General features: G+C 39.7%; 1 protein-coding gene across 1 annotated transcript in view; it reads left to right on the top strand.

Annotated features, from left to right (window-relative positions):
• The window catches only part of PKD2 (polycystin 2, transient receptor potential cation channel), a 59,734-nt gene that overhangs the window by 32,010 nt on the left and 5,688 nt on the right, over positions 1–22,036 (top strand). Inside the window, exons 5-13 of the mRNA XM_032332839.1 lie at positions 1,311–1,535; positions 3,877–4,105; positions 9,117–9,284; positions 11,852–12,033; positions 13,189–13,309; positions 17,433–17,531; positions 19,915–20,036; positions 20,287–20,404; positions 21,701–21,864. Coding sequence (XP_032188730.1) covers positions 1,311–1,535; positions 3,877–4,105; positions 9,117–9,284; positions 11,852–12,033; positions 13,189–13,309; positions 17,433–17,531; positions 19,915–20,036; positions 20,287–20,404; positions 21,701–21,864 — 1,428 coding nt within the window. The remainder of the gene's footprint in view (positions 1–1,310; positions 1,536–3,876; positions 4,106–9,116; positions 9,285–11,851; positions 12,034–13,188; positions 13,310–17,432; positions 17,532–19,914; positions 20,037–20,286; positions 20,405–21,700; positions 21,865–22,036) is intronic.

Genomic DNA, 22,036 nt, shown 5'->3' on the forward strand with positions numbered 1-22,036 from the left:
CGGTCTTAGACCTGCTGTGGCCACTTTTTTTCTACATGTGAGCCTCCTATTCTCACCACTCCAGTCTTTCCTGCTGCCACCAGAGGAAGGAACCCTGTTCTGTGCCTCTCAGAAACCTTCCCTCCGTGACCCCTTCCCTCACAGTCTGATCACTGTCTACCTTTCAGCCTTCTTGCTTCATGTGTGTGAGCCGACCTCAGCTACTAGCCGGGTGCCTTGTACTTCCCCTGCCTCCCTCCACCTCTCCCAACCCCCTACCCCCTGCCTCAGGCTTGAAAACACCCTTCCCATCCACTGGTGCCTGCCTGAATTCTTTCATAGCCCAGGTCCACTGCAGCTTCTTCCAAAAGCTTTCTCTGATGGACCTTCCCTGTCACTGGATGCCTGGACAAGAACAGCTTTCCTCTGATTTGCCTGAGAAATTTCTCTTTCTTCTCTTGGACATCATCCATCTACCTTGTATTTGAATTGTTTCATGTCTTTTCTCTCCCCACTTCCTATAAATGAGCTGGAAAGGAACTTGGTTCATCTTTATATCCTCATTAATGCCAGAGAAGTATCTGGTTCCCAAGAGAGCCTCTGCCAATATTTGTGGATTAAATTCCCAAATGCCCTGGAAAGCTTGGGTGGTTCAGTTGGTTAGTGTCAAACTCCTGATTTCAGCTCCAGTCATGATCTCAAGGTCCTGAGATCGAGCCGCATGTTGGAATCTGCACTGGTCCTGGAGCCTGGTTAAGATTTTCTCTCTGTCTCCCCGCACTCCCTCTGCTCCCCACCACTCTCTCCCCCCCTCTCAAGTTAATTGGTTAATTAATTAATTCCCAAATGCCCTGTGGAGTCTTGTTTGGTTCAGTTGCCTCTCAAGTTAATTGGTTAATTAATTAATTCCCAAATGCCCTGTGGAGTCTTGTTTGGTTCAGTTGCCATTAGTGGTACTTGATGAACTTGTCTGCAATTTTCTCTGAGAGCCTAGAGTCATCTAGCTCCTAAGTATAGTTACCCATATAGACTGAGTGTTAATAGCACAGATTCTAGAGACTCTGGCTTGGTGTGGGTTCCTGACAATAACCTCAGAAGCTGTGAGATTGAGTGGACCTCACTGAGCTTCAGGGCCCTCATTCCTAAAATGGAGATAATAAGTGTATGAGAGTTAAATAAGAAAACACAAAGCCCCCACCAAGCATGTTACCCAACTTGATAAGACTTAACTTGATTTATTACATACTCAGTTATGCGGGGAACCAGCTGTCTTTGTAATTGCCATTAAGTGTTCCACTGATTGTTTTGTTTCCCTTTTGTCTTTTAATTAGTTGGATCTACACAAGTGAAAAAGACTTGAATGGGAGTAGCCACTGGGGAATGATTGCAACCTATAGCGGAGCTGGCTATTACCTGGATTTGTCAAGAACAAGAGAGGAGACAGCGGCTCAGGTTGCCAGCCTCAAGAAAAACGGCTGGCTGGACCGAGGAACCAGGGCCACTTTTATTGATTTTTCGGTATACAACGCCAACATTAACCTGTTCTGTGTGATCAGGTGTGTACCAAGGGCACTGATCCCTCCCATGTCTGTGTACTTGTAGGTACATCCCAGTCCTGAGAGAGACCAGGAAACCATTGCTGCTTTTGGCTAAAAGAGAATACTGAGGGTCAGAGCCAATAGCAAGTGAAGGGGGAAACCAAAGGCTTGGTGGGATAAATATATTTGGTGCAAGTGAGTTAGGATCCTAGAATATTATGAGTTGGGAAGAAATGTAAGTCTGGTCCAAGTTCATCCCAAAGCTGAAACCTTCCCAGAAAAAGCACCGTGTTTTGTATCTATTCTTACTGGTTGTAAGATGATGGGTGCTCTATGCTCCTTTACCACGACCTCTGGCCATCAAACCTCGACTCCTTTCCAAGTTTCCCACTCTCAGATGATACTGTTTAAGAACACAAGCACAGCCATCAGGGGCTATGCCTGGGTTCAGGAGGATACCCAGGTATCTGCTTACACACAAGATTCACCAAAGGCACATAAAGTTCCTTCTCAGATCCTGTGACATTGCCATCCTGATCACTCTGGTTAGCAATGAGAAAACTGACAAAAATCCTGCGGACTTGTCTGGAGCCTTGTGTTCATTTATTCACTTATTTGGCAAACGTTTATTGGACACTTAGTATGTGCGAGGCACAGTTCTCAGCTCTGGGGATGCCGCAGTGAACAAAGTAAAGATCCCTCGTCTTCCAGAGCTTGTGCTCATCCAGGAGGAGATGGATACTAGACAATAAGCAAAAGAAACAAATTAATAAAGTGGTATATTAGAAGGTATATGTAATAAGGTAATATAAAAAAGGAAAAAAGTAGAACAGGTCCCGAGGGATCCAGAGTTCACTCACTTGACTGCTCCTGGTGAACGTGTCAGCAACACCCAGACGTAGCTGGCATGAATTTCTTGCACATATATTTACCAACCAAAAAGAAGGATAAATTCTCATACTTTCCTTATTTTGTGATTATTTTTGAGGCTAAACGCATGTCAGCTTTACATGGCCAGTTGGATTTTTCCAGACCATGTATTTAACAACTTTTGAAGGAAATAGTATCATCATAAGTCAAATAAGAGTTATTACAAGAAGTGAATGAAAACCGATTGCAATTATTATTGAACTTTTCTTCGTGATTTCAATCTGAATAGAAAGAGGATAAAAACAGGCACTAAACTCTGATTGACATTTCAGGGAATTTCTGTAGAAGGCCCTGAGTATGTTTTCCACGTCCTCCCCATACTTTACGAGTGAATATCTTCAAGGCGATTATTTCATTTCTCGATGCTGCTGTCTATGTTTCTGGAGGGGCTGACAGACACAGGGCCAGAGCAGGACAGAGAGAGGAGTTGGCGCACAGAGGCTACTTTCTGCCCTTCCTTGACCAATTCTAATTTGCCCTTGTCTCTGCCTGGACCTGGTGATTGCTCATGCTTGGGTCCTAGACACTCGGGCTCCAGGTGCGGCTACCAGTCCTACAGAGAGAGAGACAGTTATACCTACTAGTTGACTGAAGGTCTTTTGAAAGTCTTAAAGTGAAGGAGCTAGGTAGTCTATTTCTAGTTTGATAGGGAACCTGTATGATTAAACGAATCATTTAACTTTTTCACTGTGACACCTCCAAAATGGGAATTTGTCAAGAAACATCCTCACTTCAACTATACTAAAAAACTAACCATCAGTGCCATCAGAATGAATGTAAAAAATGTTACTGTTTCAGACTGTTGGACGTTTGCAGAACACCTATTAACTATAAGGCTCTGGGAAGGGTAGCAAGAATATCCCCTAGGACAAATCATTCAGTGCTAGTTAGGTGATACCAAATGAATGTAGTAGAAACCCAGTTCATGCATATATACACATACATACTTGTACATCCACACACACGTACACATCCACACACAAACACATATCCTGCTTCTCAATAAGCCGTACACATTTGAATGCATGAGTTAGATTTCTTATGTTCTTCATTGCCTAGTTGAATTACTTGCATTTAATAGAAGTCCTAGAAAGGCTTGTTTGTTGATTAGCTTCAACATTAAGGGAAAAAAAAAAAAAAAACCTTTAGAGCATTTTGAGCAGTATAAATACCAAAAAAGTAAAGGCGAGAGTAAGAAGGAATAATCTCTTTAGGAGGACTTGGGAAGCCTTGTTCCCTTTGGGGGCACAGAATGGTACAAGTGCGTAGTTACTAGCTGTGATAAAAAATATTCTGCCACCAGCCTGGGGTGACTCGTGGTTACAGTTTGAATCCCATATGAGTGCAGGGACAGACTAGACGGCTGTCCCTTCCTGGCTGCGTCCATGTTGTTGTTGTTACTGTTTTAATTGTTCTTATTGCAACGCAGGTTATTGGTTGAATTCCCAGCAACAGGCGGTGTGATTCCATCTTGGCAATTTCAGCCTGTAAAGCTGACCCGATATGTCACAACTTTTGATTTCTTCCTGGCAGCCTGTGAGATTATCTTTTGTTTTTTTATCCTTTACTATGTGGTGGAAGAGATCTTGGAAATTCGCATTCACAAGCTACACTATTTCAGGAGTTTCTGGAATTGTCTGGATGTTGTGATCGTTGTGGTAGGTTTGAGAACACCACCGAATTCCCTCCTCTGTTATAAAAACATGTTAATTAGGGTCCTTGATGTATCTCCTCAGTACTGTGGATCCTGATATTCCTGAAGGAGAATCTGAACCTTTTGCTGTGCTGTTTCAATTTCAGTGTTATTAATTATTTTTGCATTTTGCGCAAGAGTAAGCCTTCTGAATATAGAAGTAGAGAGTTATTTATGTTAAGTTGTCAGTTAGCCACACTAATAACAAGAATAACTTAGTGGGGGACCTGGCTGGCTCAGTTGGAAGTGCATGTGACTCTTGACCTCAGGGTCATGAGTTTGAGCCCCATGTTGGGTGTAGAAATTACTTAAAAATTAATGAACTAATTATTTTTTTTAAAAAAAATGAGAGATCGGGCGCCTGGGTGGCTCAGTGGGTTAAGCCGCTGCCTTCGGCTCAGGTCATGATCTCAGGGTCCTGGGATCGAGTCCCGCATCGGGCTCTCTGCTCAGCAGGGAGCCTGCTTCCCTCTCTCTCTCTCTCTGCCTGCCTCTCCGACTACTTGTGATTTCTCTCTGTCAAATAAATAAATAAAAAATCTTTAAAAAAAAAAAAAAAATGAGAGATCCATATGTGCTGATACAGCAGGAGTTCTAAGACATTAAAAGAAAGAAGAAGAAGAACTTAGAAATTCATATTTGTCTTTGGCATGCCATGGGAGACAGGGAGAAAAGAATGTTTTGTTTATTCTTTTTTTGTTATTGTTAATGATATTTTTTTTTCCAACTACTAGCAAAAATCATTTTGTATGTTTCTGCACATGTGTAAAGTTATAGTAAGAAGAAACATCTTGAAAATATTTGGGGTGGCAGAGAACGCCTCCCTGCAGTTTGAAATTTCCCGCAAATAGTCCAGTGTACAAAATACCAGTGAGGGACCATCAGGGTTTTCTGTATCAGGTACAAGAAATCAGAAGGCAGTGAGGAGAGAGCCGAGACTAGGACACCTTGTAGATCCCCTATCTGCCCTTGACTTTATTATAACATCTTACACATGGTTTGCCTTCCGCATCATCCTTGTCACTTTCTTCCAGGGTCCCCACTGCAGACATGCATTTTTGCCAATCTTTCTCCCTTGACCAAGAACGCATAATCTTTTGCTGAGTCCTCTTACACACTGAAGCACATAAGGACATGCTTAATTGTCACATGCCTCAAAGTCCATCCTCCCCACTGTCCACTGACAGAGATGCCCCCCGAAGTCTCAATAAGGGGTGCATTACCCTATCAGGTTTCCGTCTTCTGTCACCCTACTTCTTGGCCATTACTCTTCTCCTGCCCCTAACAACCAAAAATTCATCTGGGCTTTGTGAAGCGTTTACATCAAGTCATTATCAAATCATCACTAGAATTAGCTGGCAAAATATAGAAAATGTGTTCTGAAATATATTATTGAGATGTTTTAAATATAGGAAAATGTTACTTACATGTGAGTAAAAGAATGCTCAAGACATTGAAGAGAACTATACAGATCTGTACTGCGTGACGATAACATTAACTGGAGCAATAATTTAATAGTAATTGCTAACGCTTTAGAAATGGTGTGTGTCAGACACAGTTCCAAGTGCTTTTCATATCCAGATGTACACTGAGTTCTCAGAGTAACCTTAGCCACTCTGCCATTGCCTCTCAAGCTACATGCCTATGTAGTTCAGAAAGAGCTTTTACTTAAAGTAAAAGTTCCTATAGAATATGGGGTAGAACCCATTTGGCCCGGATGCATTCCGAAGGGCATCCCTTCTCTCATGATGGCTGTGCAACATCATGCCGTTCCTGGAGGTAAACTCTTCATCCCCAAATTCTCAGTATATTAATAACTGTAACAAAGGAATTTCACCATTTAGGGAGGCAAAGAAGACAAAGATACTGGAAGTAATTTTCCAGAAAATTTCTGTACTGCATGATGGAAGAGTGTGGGTCCATACACATGAAAATTATTCTAGAAGACAATTAACGTTTGGAACTCTAACTGCCTTTTTAGTTTATATGGATGTATTTATAGTTAAGTCATTGAGAATAATGGTAAAAAGGTGAGTGTGAGTGTGATATTATGCTAATTAATGGCAGGTTTGTTTGGGTTTTAGCCAAATACCTTCAATATCAGCAAAAGAATAGTCAGTCGGTGGCCATCCGCCTTTTCGATTATGTACCTATCAGTGAAAACTTTAATAACACACCCTAATGTATTCCATTTATTCATAAACGGTGTTTGTGTGTGTGTGCATGTGTGTGTGTGGTATAATAGGTACATTTGTGAAAACACACACAACATAGAATTTGAAAGATTGGGTTAAAAAAATACAAATAGATAGAAGTTTTGGATAGCAGTTTTCATATTTTCTTTTCACACCCTAGAGAATAGCCTTGTACCCACTTCAGAGAAAATAGCTATTGATATCATGGAATTTGAGGGTAGTCTTTTGGCTCCGTTTTGCAAGTATTTCTTTGAAAACTTGCTTCATTGTTCTATTGTTCTTTTTTCTTTCTTTTTTTTTTAAACTCTTTGTACTGCCAAGACAACAGTTCAGACAGTGTGCTTTTATAAAGAATAAGGAAAGGCTACTGGAATCCTCCTTCTCCTTTGAAACCTTCTGACCCAGCAGAAACAAGGGCACGCCTTCTGCTCACCCTCCAAAATAAGCCCTATGCACAGGACCTTCAACCCCATGAAAAAAGCAAAGGCATTTTTATCAGGCTAAGGCACACCTGAAACTTGAAAATTAATTCTATGCTAAATATAAATATAACATCTTGGAATCACTTTGAAATCATTTTCCCTGTTATCCTTTTGTTTCTTTTTTTTAAAATAATTTTTAAAAATTTTTTATAAACATTTAATGTGTTATTAGCCCCAGGGGTACAGGTCTGTGAATCTCCAGGTTTACACACTTCACAGCACTCACCATAGCACATACCCTCCCCAATGTCCATAACCCAACTACCCTCTCCCTACTCCTGCCCCAACCCTCATCCTTTGGTTTCTTTAACAAGGGCTCTGAAATCTGTGGACTTACTTTAGTCAACCTATTTGACCTAAACAGTCTTTCTAGCAGAGTTACTGATAAAAAGAAGACTATTAAGGAGTCTAAAATCAGGGCCCCTGGTGGCTCAGTTGGTTGATTGTCTGCCTTTGGCTCAGGTTATGATCTCAGAGTTTAGGGGTCCAGCCCTGTATAGGATACTCCCTGCTCAGCAAAGTTCCTGCTCTCTCTCTCCCTCTCAACTTGTGCTTTTTGTCTCTTGCTCTGTCTCGGTCTCAAATAAATAAAAAAAAATTTTTTTTTTTTTAAAAAAAGGTCTAAACTCAAATTATTTTGTTGATTAGTAGGCTCAGGGGTGAAAATGATTAATTCATTTATTCAACAAATATTTTCTGTGTACTATGTGCCTGGCATTGTTCTAGGCATTAGGGATATAGGACTGAACAAACCAACCCAAACCTCTGCCCTTAGGAAGCTTACATTAAGGAAGGGAAGTTCTTTGGTAGATGGGGATGGAGAATCCCAAAGAAAACTCAGGAGGACATAACTCAAGCGCTTACAGAATCTCTTTCCCTCATCTCTTTTCTCTCATTCTCTATTTTGATGAAGAATTCTGTAGGAAATTCAGTGCGTTGATAAGATATTAATGTTGTTTAAATGACCACATCTTGGGTACAAGGCAGTTGTCCCTCGTGAGAGTTGGATAAAGGGTTATTGTTGTTTAAGTCAGTCAACCCTTCCCTCTCAACTTAGTTAACATAACAAAATATTTTCGGTGTATTCCAGAGAACCCCAAATATTCCCACCACCAGCACAGAAATCCAAGATTTGCTCTGGGGATCCTTCACAGAAAAAGAAAAGGTGGTGAGGTTGGCTTTTTTCAGCTGTGGTTGGTAGCCAGGCAGGTCTTTGCTATGATAACCACCCGGATCCATGATTTGGACAGCCATCTCCAGAAGGACTAGTGAAGTGACCTTTGACCATCATGCATGAGGAGAGAAAGGGAATGAACAGCAAAGGTCTCAGCACCTGTGACAGCCCACCTGCTGTGGCTTCAGGCCCCACAGGAGGCCCAGGTTGCAATGGTGAACCTCTAACAGTTTCCACATCTACACATTAATCCAGTGGCAATGGATGGGAGTAGGGCCCAATGTTCTCCTGAGATGTGGTTTTTAGAACCCAGAACTAAAGCCAATGTGAAAAGTTGCATGGTCATAAATTAAGGGAGAGAAGTGAGCAGGAGGGAAACCCTTGGCTCACATATATTCCCACAGTAAATCTTGAGTTCTCTCACACCCATCATCCCCACCATCTTTCAAGACCAAGGATCTTCTTTCCTCTTAAGGGCACTCTTTCGATATGTCTTATTTCACCCTTCACCTTATGTAGTGTGATGTCGTTTCCTTCCTAGGTCTTTGTGTTACTTATTTTTGCATGTGTGCCTCGTCTTGAACCAGAGCATGAGTTTCTTGAGAACAGCTTGTGCATCTTATTTCTTACTTACTTACATCTTAGCCTTGGCACTGTACTGCGTATGTAGGTACTCATATTTGTTGAATAGTGGAAAGAATGTATGGCTGGTGGTTGAAAACAAACAAAAACAAAGCAAGATGAGGCTGAGAAAGCAGAAGGGTGGGAAGTGATTTGGATGAGGGTGGCAGAAAAAAAAAAAAGGCATTCCTGTTTGATTTTGTAATAGAGCAACATATCGTGTGTGTTTGTGTGTGTGTGTGTGTGTGTGTGTGTGTGTGTGTGCATACGTGCACACACGTACACGTGCACTCATGGATTTCTCTTCCTAGCTAAGGGAATGTAAGTGGTTTATTGTTATACCTGTTTTGGGCTGTGCTCAACACCTGTCACTTGTTTGAATGATTTGGATAAGTAGATGGGTGAACCCTAGGACTAATACATGGGTGAGGAAAAATAGTTGTTTGAAGGTAAGTTACATGTTTCTAAAACACTGTAATGAGACATAAATCTTCTGTTTTCCAGCTGTCAATGGTAGCTATAGGAATTAACATACATAGAGCATCAAATGTGGAGGTGCTGCTACAGTTTCTAGAAGATCAAAATACTTTCCCCAACTTTGAGCATCCGGCATACTGGCAAATACAGTTCAACAATATAGCTGCTGTCATCGTGTTTTTTGTCTGGATTAAGGTAATTTAAAAATTTCATGTCCTGGATTTTCGATAATGTTTTTCTCTTCTTTTTACTAACAAGAGTTAACGCAAAATGCTGGAGGACCTGAATTTACTTTTGTGGCCAAATTCGGACAGCCAGCTGTAGCCGCTTCATATCTTACAAGTAAACTAGCAGAATCCATGTCATCCTTCCTCTCATTGTGAATGACCTGGCCTGCTATCTTGCAAGACCTGTCCCTGCAGGTTTGTTTAACAGATGTGGTTAAGAGCCCTTCTCAAGGTCATCTTGGCCTGGGGCCCTCGGCTACACTAACACAGGGACTGGTCTGAGTTTCACCTGATGTGGTGTGACCAAGGGAAGGAAAAGAAACTAAGAATGAGGAATGCAGATGGGAAGGGAGGGGAAGATGCAATGGAAATGGTCTACAGTGGGGTAAAAGAAGGGTCCACCCTCTTTCCTGGGTGGAGGCCAAACGGAAGTTTTACCTAGAATTGAGGTTGGGACAGATACGTACTCTTCCAAGTAGTACCTGAATTACTCGTTTCCTTCTTTCTTGAAACGTAATGTGCATTTCCATGTATGTGAAAGGTTAGGGCATCTCATATGCAAATGAGCCTCAGTGCTGGATATGCAGGAAATTTTAGTAATAACGAGGCAACTGCCAGCGTGTCACCTGTGAAGATCTAGAATTCTGCTATCTAGGCAGCGGCTACGAGCCACAATTGGCTGTTAAATTGAAATTTTAATTAGTTAAAATCACATACCATTAAACATTCAGTTCCTGTGGCACTCTAGCCACATTTTAAGATCTCAGCGTCTGTATGTGGCTGATGGCTACTATACTGGACGGTGGAAATAAAGAACATTTCCATCGTGACAAAGTTTTATTAAACAGCACTGTTTTAGAAGCTACTCACCAACAGTTACTTTTCCCCCTGAATTGGTATTCACACCTGGAAGGCCTGCGGTTTATCAGAGGTTGCAGGCCTCATCCTCTATCTCTCGTGCTGTTTATTTAGGTACATTCTTATTCGGGAAAAACCACTGCTCGCACACCAAACCTTTAGCACAAAATAGTAATAATAATCCAAGTCCAATAGGAATTAAGTAATGTGATTGCAACAACCCTCAAAAAATGTTTCTTGTGGCCCGAATCAATGTATAAGAGCTCTTTACGTAAAATTCTAGAGATTTCCTTCCAATTTGTGCCTCGGGCTAAGAATTTTACTTAGTGCTTTGCTTGTAACTATTCTGCTTCCGAAACTTGAAGAACCATTAAAGTTGTTTAGGGCAGGGCCTGTGACTCGACTTCAAACGTATCCCCCTAATGGTCTTCCCTCAGGACTTCCCGCTAGAGCTCCTGAGGTTGTCAGGCCTCTGGGCTGTGATCAGCAACCTGAACAGCCATCCTTAGTGTTTTGCCTACAGAAATGTTCACTGTGGGGGCACCTGGGTGGCTCAGTGGGTTAAAGCCTCTGCCTTCAGCTCGGGTCATGATCCCAGGGTTGTGGGATCGATCCCCACATCCGGCTCTCTGCTCAGCAGGGAGCCTGCTTCCTCTTCTTTCTCCGCCTGCCTCTCTGCCTACTTGTGATCTCTATCGGTCAAATAAATAAATAAAATCTTAAAAAAAAAAAAGAAAAGAAATGTTCACTGTGGCTTTGGCATCGAACAGAGCTGGGTTCTACTGCTAGCTCTGAGTCCTTACTGCCTCCTGGAGACAGGATACCAGTATTTCAATGTCATTGCAAAGATTTGAGTCAGTATACATAGCCCTTCCCATAATGTCTGGCACGTAGTCACTAAACAATGAATGATAGTTAATAACATGCAGTAAGTATTTCCTGGAGGAGGTTTTTGTTTTTCTTTACTAACTTTCTTTTTGGGGGTTTTTTTCCTCTTTTATTTTAATCTTTCTTAGGGGAGGATTATCCCCAATCCTCTTAATTATTATTTGAACCTGTTTCTACTTGCCACCATCATGTCAAATGTTAGCAACATCAGGGCAGGCCTTTGTTCTGTCCTCTGCTGTTCCCAGCTCCAAGAACAGTGCCTGGCACATGGTAGGCATTCAACAAATACTTTTTGAATGAATAAATAGAAACTGCTGGGTTTGGGGGTGGGGGGAGCAAGTCAAAAAAGCACTCTCTCATCCAAAAATATTGTTGTAAAATAACATAACATAAAACTGATCACTTTTACCATTTTTAAGTGCACAAGTCAGTGGCATTAATTACATTCACAGTGTTGTCCAACCATCACCATATGCATTTCCAGAACTTTTTCATCATCCCAACTGAAAACACTAACTCCAAATTCCCCCCTCACCCCAGGCCCTGGTCACCTCGTCTGTCTCTATGAATTTCCGTATTCTAGCTACTCCGTGTTAGTGTAGTCATACAATAGTTGGGTTTTTTGTATGTGTCTGGCTTATTTCACTTAGCATAGTGTTTTCAGGGTTCATTCATGTTGTGGCCTATATCAAAATTTCATTCCTTGATAGGGCTGGATAACATTCCATTGTGCATATCTACCACATTTTGTTTACCTATTCATCTATTGATACCTTCCCTCTGTTACAGCTCTTCAAATTCATCAACTTTAACAGGACAATGAGTCAGCTCTCCACAACCATGTCTCGGTGTGCCAAAGACCTCTTTGGCTTTGCAATTATGTTCTTCATTATTTTCTTAGCATATGCTCAGTTGGCCTACCTCGTCTTTGGCACTCAGGTTGATGACTTCAGTACTTTCCAAGAGTGTATGTAAGTATATATGAAATTAAAAAGAAAAATTTAATCAGAGATGTTACTGTGTTCTGAAGTTTAAAGAAATCTTCATGGGTGCTGTTTAATCAACAAGTATTTTAAAATAGTTATTTAAAAATAAGAATTTATTATCTTTCCCGGAAGCAATGGCCCACCCATGCAGAGATGGCAGTGCATAATGCCAAAAAGCTTCAGAGAGCAGCTCTAAAGTAATAAGACATAGTAGAACAGCTATAGTGAACCAGTACTGTTACAAAGACGGAGGACTTCTCAGCACCGAGTGCAGATGGCAGCTTTTAAGAGACATTTGCCTATATTTTCATTCTTACTCAATGTTATTGCTACATGTTTTAAATTTGGAGGTTTTTTCCTAAGAAAAAAATAGTATTTCTAATATTCTAAGAGCAATTCAAATTGGTACAGGAATTTTCAGTCATCCAGAGTTCTCAAATCTGATATGAAGACTAAATAAATAAATAACATTATTAGATTTACATACCATTTAGAAAGGAGTTAGTTAGGAAAGAAGAGGATTATGGTAATAGAAGTTAATAGGGCTTTTTACTGGAGGACAGCTAATTAATGTCACTGTTTGATGGATGTCAGGAACGGAAATGATTTTGCTGATTAAGACCCAGAATTGGCAACCCATGGCCACTCAGTACCACTTTGAGTACATGTGGGGATATTGGATCTTTGAATGCACACAATTTTGGTTGTCCTTCAAGTCTTTTTTTAAAGAGGTATTAAATTCAGAGTAACTTTTGTGAAGTTTAGAGTTACCATGTTTTAGCCAGATTATGTGTTAAGTTCTTATAGCTGATTGCTTTGTGTCACCTAATAAAATTATTATTATTTTCCTTTTAACTAAATGGAAATAACATATTTAGCCTGAAAGCATATTATTTTTATTCCAGAGGCTTCAATTGGTCATATAAGTAGCAGGAGTTTTCCAAAGAGATTGACAATTTTCTATTATTTGGCAGCTATCTATACATATATATCTATATAGATATATAGATATATAGATATATAGATATATAGATATATAAAAGGTCCAAAAGTGTGAGATCATCTTTAAGGAAAGTTACGTCAATGCTGGCCATTCTTTGTTTTTGTATTGTGGTGTTTTGTTTTGTTTTGTTTTTATAGTTTCACTCAATTCCGTATCATTTTGGGTGATATCAACTTCGCAGAGATTGAGGAAGCTAATCGAGTTTTGGGACCAATTTATTTCACTACATTTGTGTTCTTTATGTTCTTCATTCTTTTGGTATGTACACTTTTGTTTATAATGAGGTGACTTTAACTTCATAAATCACCATCTTCCTTTTTCTGTCGCTCTCTAGGGTCCTTATCATTTTTTTTAAAAGACCCAGGAGTAACTGTAGATACCAGAAGACATTTTTTTATTTTACTTCCCATTGATTCAGGTTTAAGTCGTCATCAAATACCTTTTCCATGGTCTTTCATTCATCTACATATAAGTGTCTGTTCAGTGTAAAAAAAAATAAGATTACATGCAAATTTATAAAGTCACTTAAAATAGTGCTTTGCCGAAAAAGTAGAATGCTTACACGTGTATGTGCTTTTTTTTTTTTTTTAAAGATTTTTATTTATTTGACAGATGACAAGTGCAGAGAGGCAGGCAGAGGGAGAGGGGGAAACAGGTTCCCCGATGAGCAGAAAGCCTGATGTGGGGCTCAATCGCAGGACCCTGGGGTCATGACCTGAGCTGAAGGCAGAGGCTTTAACCGGCTAAGCCACCCAGGGGCCCCTGCTTTTTTTAAACACAGATGTCAGCACTTTCGTGATCACTTGCTAGCATGACTTTCATTCATCTTTTTCCTCTTCTCTAAAAAGAAAAAAGGAACTGACAAAGCAAGCTAGATCCAGGATGTCAAGAGTAATATTCGAGTGAATTATTGCTTGTAAAGGTTAAGATATTTTTGTTTTAACTTAATAATATTTAGCACATCCTGGGGCTCCTGGGTGCCCAAGTGGGTTAAGCCTCTGCCTTTGGCTCAGGTCATGATCTCAGGGTCCTGGAATGGAGCCCTGCATCGGGCTCTCTGCTCAGCAGTGAGCCTCTTCCCCCTCTCTCTCTGCTTGATGTTCTGCCTACTTGTGATCTCTCTGTCAGGTAAATAAATAAAATCTTTTTTAAAAAAATAGGGGGCCTGGGTGGCTCAGTGGGTTAAAGCCTCTGCCTTCAGCTCAGGTCATGATCTTAGGGTCCTGGGATGGAGCCCCACATGGGGCTCTCTGCTCTGCGGGGAGCCTGCTTCCCCCTCTCTCTTTGCCTGCCTCTCTGCCTACTTGTGATCTCTGTCAAATAAATAAATAAAATCTTTTGAAAAAATACTGAAGTCTTTCCTTACATCAGTCATCATTGTAAGAAAATAACAAAATTGTCTCCATTTTCAATAGATTTTATAAGATGCTTTGTGTAAAGTTCAGTAATTCAGTGTACTATCCCCAAAGTTGTTCCAAGAATTTAGTGGTTTTGTATATGGTTAAGCACTATTTATAGACTGAGTATCAGAACTACTTTAGTAGGATGGAAAGAGTCAGGAATATCAAATAAGTCCATTTGTATCTTATATGTATGTATCATTAGTTTTATTGAGTTTTTTTTAAAGGATTTATTTATTTATTTTAGAGAGGGGAGAGAACATGAGCAAGGGGAGAGGCAGAGGGCGAGAGAGAGACTCTAAAGCAGACTCCTTGCCGATCGCAGAGCCCGACGCAGGGCTCCGTCTCATGACCCTGAGATCATGACCTGAGCTGAAACCCAGAGTCAGATGCTCAACTGACTGAGCTACCCAGGTGCCCCCACATCATTAGTTTTAAAGTGAAACCTCTCTAGTTTCTTTTTCCGGTCATATGTTAAGGGAAACATAGAGGGAACAGTTAGCCTTTTTCAGTTCTAACACTGGTAGCACTTTCGATTCTGGAGCTCCTGAATCCCTGATCTCTACTAAGAAAAAAAAACCAGGAACTGAGAGCTCCACCATAGACCCTCTAGTTAACTGCAGGTCGCCTAAGTTTTCTTTGTGTGTCCGTCTGCCGCATGAGAGACGGACCTGTAGCAATTCAAAATGGTCAAATGTGGACTTGTCTGAAGGTTGTTTTCTGCCCTGAAACTGGTCATTTCATCAAATCCATCAATAGAACATGAAAAGAAGCTTTTAGCTTCTGTCTTTATACTAAAGTAATTTTTCGTGCTATTACAAAAAAGGAAATGGTCTCCCTGCACCCCACAGAGAGAGAGGAAGATGCTACTGTCAATTCCAATTTTTCTTTAAAGAAATGACAAGCCAAGTGCAGAGTTAACCATTTGTCTGAGATGACTGCAAGGTGTTAGTTTATTGCCCAGACTTTATTTTTTTATTATTTTACTTATTTACTTACTTAAAATTACTTATTTCATGATTTTATTTATTTATTTATTTATATAGAGAGAGAAAGAATGCAAATGAGTGGAGGAGGGGCAGAGGGAGAGAGAATTCCAAGCAGGCTGCACACAGAGCCCAATCACTCTTAAGATCATGACCTGAGCCAAAATTAAGAGTCTCAGATGCTTAATTGACTGAGCTACCCAGGTGGCCCTGCCCTGGCTTTGAAAGAAGCCACTGTGATGTGAGCTGGTCCAATGGAAGCAAAAGTCCATCATCACTAGGGAAGGCCTTCTGATTACATATCAAGCAAACCTTCTGAGACAGAATGGAAAGAAGGAGGGGGAGCTTCTGTCCCCACATCCTCAATAGCCTTTCTCAGCCATGTTTAATTTTTTAAAATCTCTTCAGAGAACCCACACTTTAATCCTATAACTAAGATATTTACAGGTGTTAGCTACCAGCCATTTGGAAACTTAAAAAGAGAACACTAATTGCCTGGGTTGGGAGGAAAAACGTGGGAGATGTTACTCTGACTGCCTTTGGAATTGAGCATTAAGCCAGGAACTTATGTGCATTTTATATTTTATTCTCATTTTTGCTACAGGATCTTAAATAGTATTCCTCCTTTATTTGTAGCAATTTAGTAGCACACTAAAATAATAGAGCTCTCTTTCATTCATTCCCCATTTAATAAGTATTTACTGAGCCACTCCACTGTATTCCAGGGAGGGTGCTAGGTACTGGGGGTGCGGTGGTAAGGAAAATAAGAGACCAGCCCTGCCCTCAGGGAGATTCCACAAACTTATGGAGACAACAGACCTAGTCAAATACATAACTCTGGGGGCACCTGGGTGGCTCAGTCAGTTAAGTGTCTGCCTTTGGCTTAGGTCCTGATCCCAGGGTCCTAGGATGGAGCCTTGTGTCAGGCAGGTTCTGCTCATCCCTCTCCTCCTCACTCATGCTTTCTCTCTCTGTCTGTCTCTCAAATAAATAAAAATCTTTAAAAAAAATAAATAAATAACTATAGTCACAAACCATATCAGTATGCCAGAAAGAGGAGTAAAGAAAGAATGTATTAAAGAAGGAACTGATCGGTTGGGTGTGGTGTTTCAAAAAAAAAAAAAAAAAACTGTGGGAAACAGGTGTTGGAAATATAAACCATTATCTTGGGGAGGGGAAACTTAGGAAAAATGAACTAACCATTATTGAATAATAACAACTATAAATTATGTAGCACTTATCACGTGTGAGGCCTTGTCCTAAGCACTTGACATAGATTATTTCATTAATTCTTACAACAGATCTGTAGTGGAGGAACTGTTGTTTCTCCCATTTTATTAATGTAAGAACAAATGAGTTTTAAAGATTGGAACATTTAAACAATATAGTCTTGGCAGGGCTAATACTGAAACCCAAGCGTGTTTGACTCCAAAGTCTGTATTTTTTACTAAGCTTCTCTTGACTATCTTCTATGAAGCCTACTGTATTCCCATTTGCAGAGATCTTTTTAACTCTTCAAAATGCACTCTGTAAATCTCAAATAATATAATATAACAGTATTTGGAAGAAGCATAGAATTCCCCTTGTCTGTATTGACTGTTGAAATTTGAAGAGCTATGTAGAGTTCTCCATTTCTATTAATTTCTGTCAGGTGAAAAAAGTGTAGATAACATAGACAAGCAAAAATAATAAAATAATACCATCATCCATAGGTAAATACATCAGTATTTTGTTGTATTTCATTCTTGTCTCTTTTTGTAAAATATATCCAATATATGGTTTGTAAATAAGAATATACATTGCATTTTCCTTTGGCATGACTTAGTGAAAAAAATAATTTTCCCAAAGTATATAGTAGCAAAACTATTAATTTATGTCTTCTTAAGAAATCAGATTGTTAAAAAACAAAAATGCATATGTCAAATTTTGGATTAATGTTTAGAAAGTATATTTAGTTTCTTCTTTAATCTCAACTTTCCTTTGATTTACAAACAGAATATGTTTTTGGCTATCATCAATGATACTTACTCTGAAGTTAAATCTGATTTGGCCCAGCAGAAAGCTGAAATGGAACTCTCAGATCTTATCAGAAAGGTATGACAAGCCCTAATTCTCAGAACTGTTTTATTTTCTACATAAAATGAGCATTGTTTCAGCCAGATTTCCACATCAAAGTTGATCCATTGTAAGGGTTTAAAGTGAAGAGTAGATTGCTACATGTCATCAATAATTTAAATGTTCTCTGTCTTGGAGCTAGAGATGGGTATGCTGCTAGCTTGGACTTAAATTCTGGGAATCCTTTATTGCCCTAGAATTAAATTCTCAACAGTCTCTTGCCCTAAAATTAAAATCTCAACAATCTCTTTTAACTCTTGAGAGCTGAACTGCTGGTTTTACCTTTATTGTTTTGAGGACACCTCTGCTAGGCTATCATGTGCAGATCCGGAGTTCAGAATAAACTGGAAGGGAAGAACCTAAAGACATTTCTACTTTCTCTTTCTCACATACAGTTTTCAAAAAGAAGAAAGAAAAGTTTTAGAAGAGAATATTTTGTCATTTACCCTTTATCCTTGACCTTCCAGGGAAGTTTTAAAATAATCAAAGGAAAAAGGCCACAGAGTAAGGGCCTGAGAACTTTCACTTACGCACCTTCTCAGGAAGTTGTTAAGTAAATGGAAGGGCAGGACAGGAAAGTTGGGTAGCTTTGTTCTTCTCAATGTGATTTCTTTATTTGGTTTAAAGTATAAAACTTAAGCAACAACAAATAACTACATCTAAAGCACACAGCTTGTTCCCTAACATCATTTTGCTAAGAGACCAGTGGCTCCTGGACTGTGTGATCTTTTTCTGTTGGTTCAGATCCTAAGACTGTGCTGTCTGTGAATCACGTTGAAACAGAGAACTTCCAGTTCTTAAACAAAACCCCTTGTTTCAACAGTAAATTTTGGAACACTGGAAAAAACAAAATTCAATTTAAAAAGAAATAACACACACTAAACAAATAAATAAATACTATGAAAATCTTTTCAGATCACAAAAAAAAAAACAAAACAACCCTTGGATGGGACCTAAAATTTGGGTTATCCGGATTTTTTCAAAAACAGTTTATGACATTTTAGCAAATCTCCAAGGTGTATACAAGCAGTCTTTACTTTGCACTTCGGTTCTGAGATGCACAGGTTTCAATTATTTCATGTTAAATGTGGCCAGCCTCTCCACACAGTTCCCCATTTCAGTTGTCACAGTATCTTGACTGTGAATAATACTATAAAGTGCAAACTTCCAATTTTCACAGAACATTTCAGTTATCACAGTATATTAACTGTACTGGCATAACATAAACTTCACGGCTAGCTCTTCAGTCTACAAATCGTTAAATAAATAACAGATGTGTATCATAATCAGTGAGCGATAACATCCCTTCTTACAAAGTCTAGGCTAGGTCAAGGAGCACCTGCCTTTCAGTGCAGGCATAAAACATGTACTTGTGTTGCTTCTCTCTCTCTCTCTCCCTGTGAGCACCCCCATGTGATGTTTTACAAAAACATCTCAAAGGGAGAATGGGCCAGCAAAGAGGAAAGCAGAGCAAAGAAACCAAGACTGGTAACACGGAAAGTGAAGTTCAAAACAAATGTAAGAGAGTTCTAGAATAGGGAGCTGTGGGAATGTTGACACTGCTACCCTTCAAAATCTTGAATATCTGTAGAAAACTGATATGGAGTCAAATAACCTAGTAAAGGCAAATTTATCAATGTGAATGAGGGTATTGGTTGTGTTGGAAAGTTCCGACAGCGTCTCCAAGGAAGTGACGCTGGCAAAGAACGTCACATACAAGGAATTCTGGAGATTTTACAACATGAAAGTGGCAAAGGATAAAATGTTGGGAGCTGATCCATCTTAAGAAGGGATTATCAGAGCTCCTCAAGACAGAAAAGAGGCTTCCTGCATATCCTGTGACACGGAAAGAAGGGAAGCACTATTCAAACTACTCTGGGTAAAATTGTTACAAAGAAATAAGACATTTTATTTTTTAATGTTTCTAGTGTTTTAAATTTCAGTGTACTAAATAAATATTCATTTTATTTTTTTAATCTCCCTATAAATTTATAACGAATGCCAAGGGAGTTTTTAACGCTTTGAATAAAAGGTTTTGTTTGTTTTTTTAAAGTTTATTTATTTAAGTAATCTCTACGCCCAACGTGGGGCTTAGACTCATGACCTCGAGATCAAGAGTCACTGCTCTCCTGACTGAGCCAGCCAGGTGCCCCGATAAGATGTTTCAAAGGTCACGGAGCAATCACAAGTTTTCCTGTTGATTATTAACATCACTTGCACAGTTTCGCCTTGTGTGATCATTTTGACAGTCCTTTATGTTCGTGCAAAGCAAGATCTACACTAGTAGTTACTAGTGTAAATGAATGGGAAAGCACATGCAAAAAAAGAGAATAAACTAAACCCAGTCGTTTCTTTTCAACAGGGCTGCCATAAAGCCTTGGTCAAACTCAAACTGAAAAAAAATACTGTGGATGACATTTCTGAGAGTCTGAGGCAAGGGGGAGGCAAGTTAAACTTTGATGAACTTCGACAAGATCTCAAAGGGTGAGAATCCCACATTTTGAGGCCCTGGGAAATTCCTATATAAACATAAGTTCTTGGTGACACAGATTTATCCGGCCTGAGTACTCAGAGAAATGCTCTTTTTTTCAAAGGAGGTGTCTTTCTGGAATGGATCCTCAGAGGGGGGCTGGTCCTGATTCAGCAGTTTCTCTTTTGTTCTGCATCATGTCTCTGTGCTTGCGTTGGACCATGTACATGAATGATTTCATCTGTAACCTCTCAATAATTTCAGGAAGGGCCATACTGATGCAGAGATCGAGGCAATATTCACAAAGTATGACCAAGATGGAGATCAAGAACTGACCGAACACGAACATCAGCAGATGAGAGACGACTTGGAAAGAGAGAGGGTGGGTCTCATTTAGAGCCGGGTTTGATTCAGCCCCCACCGTGTTCCAGACACCATGCTACGTGGCGGGTTACCGAGAGTCTCTCTGTCTCTCTGCCTCTTTCTCTGTCTCTCTGTCTCAGTTTATGTAGTAGTACCCAGCATATTCCGAAAAGGATATATAACGTAATAATATGTAAAACTAGATTAGATGGGCATAAATGCAAAAAATCAAAATGAAAAAAATGAGGTGAAACAAAACTGAAATTAAAACTAGACTATGAAGCTAAAAATTTAAATACATATATGCTTGTTAAAGACTGAGCTACATTTTCGGCCCTAATAAGCTTTCTGGTCATCAGCTTGAAAAGGGAAACCTAGGAGTTACATACTTCACCGTGTCCATCAGAGTGAGGAAAACAAGATTGCTCAGGAGATATAAAGTTAGTTGCTCTATAAATTAACACTTAAAATAAAACTAGCAGCTGCCTTCCATCTGAGTGCTTATCATGAAATGATCTTTCATAATCAGAAAGGATAATTAAAAGCTTTTAATTAACTTTAAAAATAAGTGGCTAAACAGGGGCACCTGGGTGGCTTGGTGGGTTAAGCCTCTGCCTTCAGCTCTGGTCATGATCTCAGGGTCCTGGGATCAAACCCCGCATCGGGCTCTCTGCTCAGCGGGAAGCCTGCTTCCCCCTCTCTCTGCCTCCCTCTCTGCCTACCTGTGATCTTTCTCTGTCAAATAAATAATACCCTAAAAAAAAAAAATGGCTAAACAAACCAAAAACATCCATGGTAATTGAGGTACAGAGAATATAGGTGAATAATATTCTATGCAAAAGTCCCTTTTCTATAAGGAGATAGTATTAAACAGCAGTTTCCAAACTGCTCCACAGAACAGTGTCAGTAGGTGGGAAACTTTACCAGGTATAGTGAAATGTGAACAGGACAGTGAGTAAAATCATCTTTCACTAGGCTGTATTTAGTTAAAATTTTTATTTAAGATTATATCCTCCCTACTTTGTAGCTATTAAATGTGTTCTCTCTTTTATGAAAAGGGGATAATACATTTCTTCATTTACTTTTGTTGTTGTTTTATTTTTTAATATTCTTTCTTGTCCAAACAAGTTAGCAGTTCCATGCTGATCATTAAAAATCTGTTTTGAAAATTGGCCAGTCCATGAAATTCAGAAGAGTGGCAATCACAGTCTGGTGCTAAATGGTACATGCCCATTTGCCATTTTCTTGAGCCCACAGTGAAGCTCTGTGGGACTCGCTGTTCTCGCTCCTCACTCAGTGACCCCTTGTTCTTCAGGAGGACCTGGATCTGGATCATAGCTCTTTACCACGTCCCATGAGCAGCCGAAGTTTCCCACGAAGCCTGGATGACTCTGAGGAGGATGATGATGAAGACAGTGGGCATAGCTCCAGAAGGAGGGGAAGCATTTCCAGTGGGGTTTCTTATGAAGAGTTTCAAGTGTAAGTATTAAGGAATTGGCAGAATTTGGGCTGACAAGTTCAAAGGAGACCAAGCAGCTTCTCTTACCTCTCAGTTTGATCCTTTCCATACTAAAAAAATTCCTTATAGGAAAATCAGCAAATAAAGAAAACATTAAAATCTCTCCTAATCCCACTAAACCAAAATGCCAGT

This window comes from Mustela erminea, chromosome 2, assembly GCF_009829155.1.
Source record: "Mustela erminea isolate mMusErm1 chromosome 2, mMusErm1.Pri, whole genome shotgun sequence".
Lineage (NCBI taxonomy): Eukaryota > Metazoa > Chordata > Mammalia > Carnivora > Mustelidae > Mustela > Mustela erminea.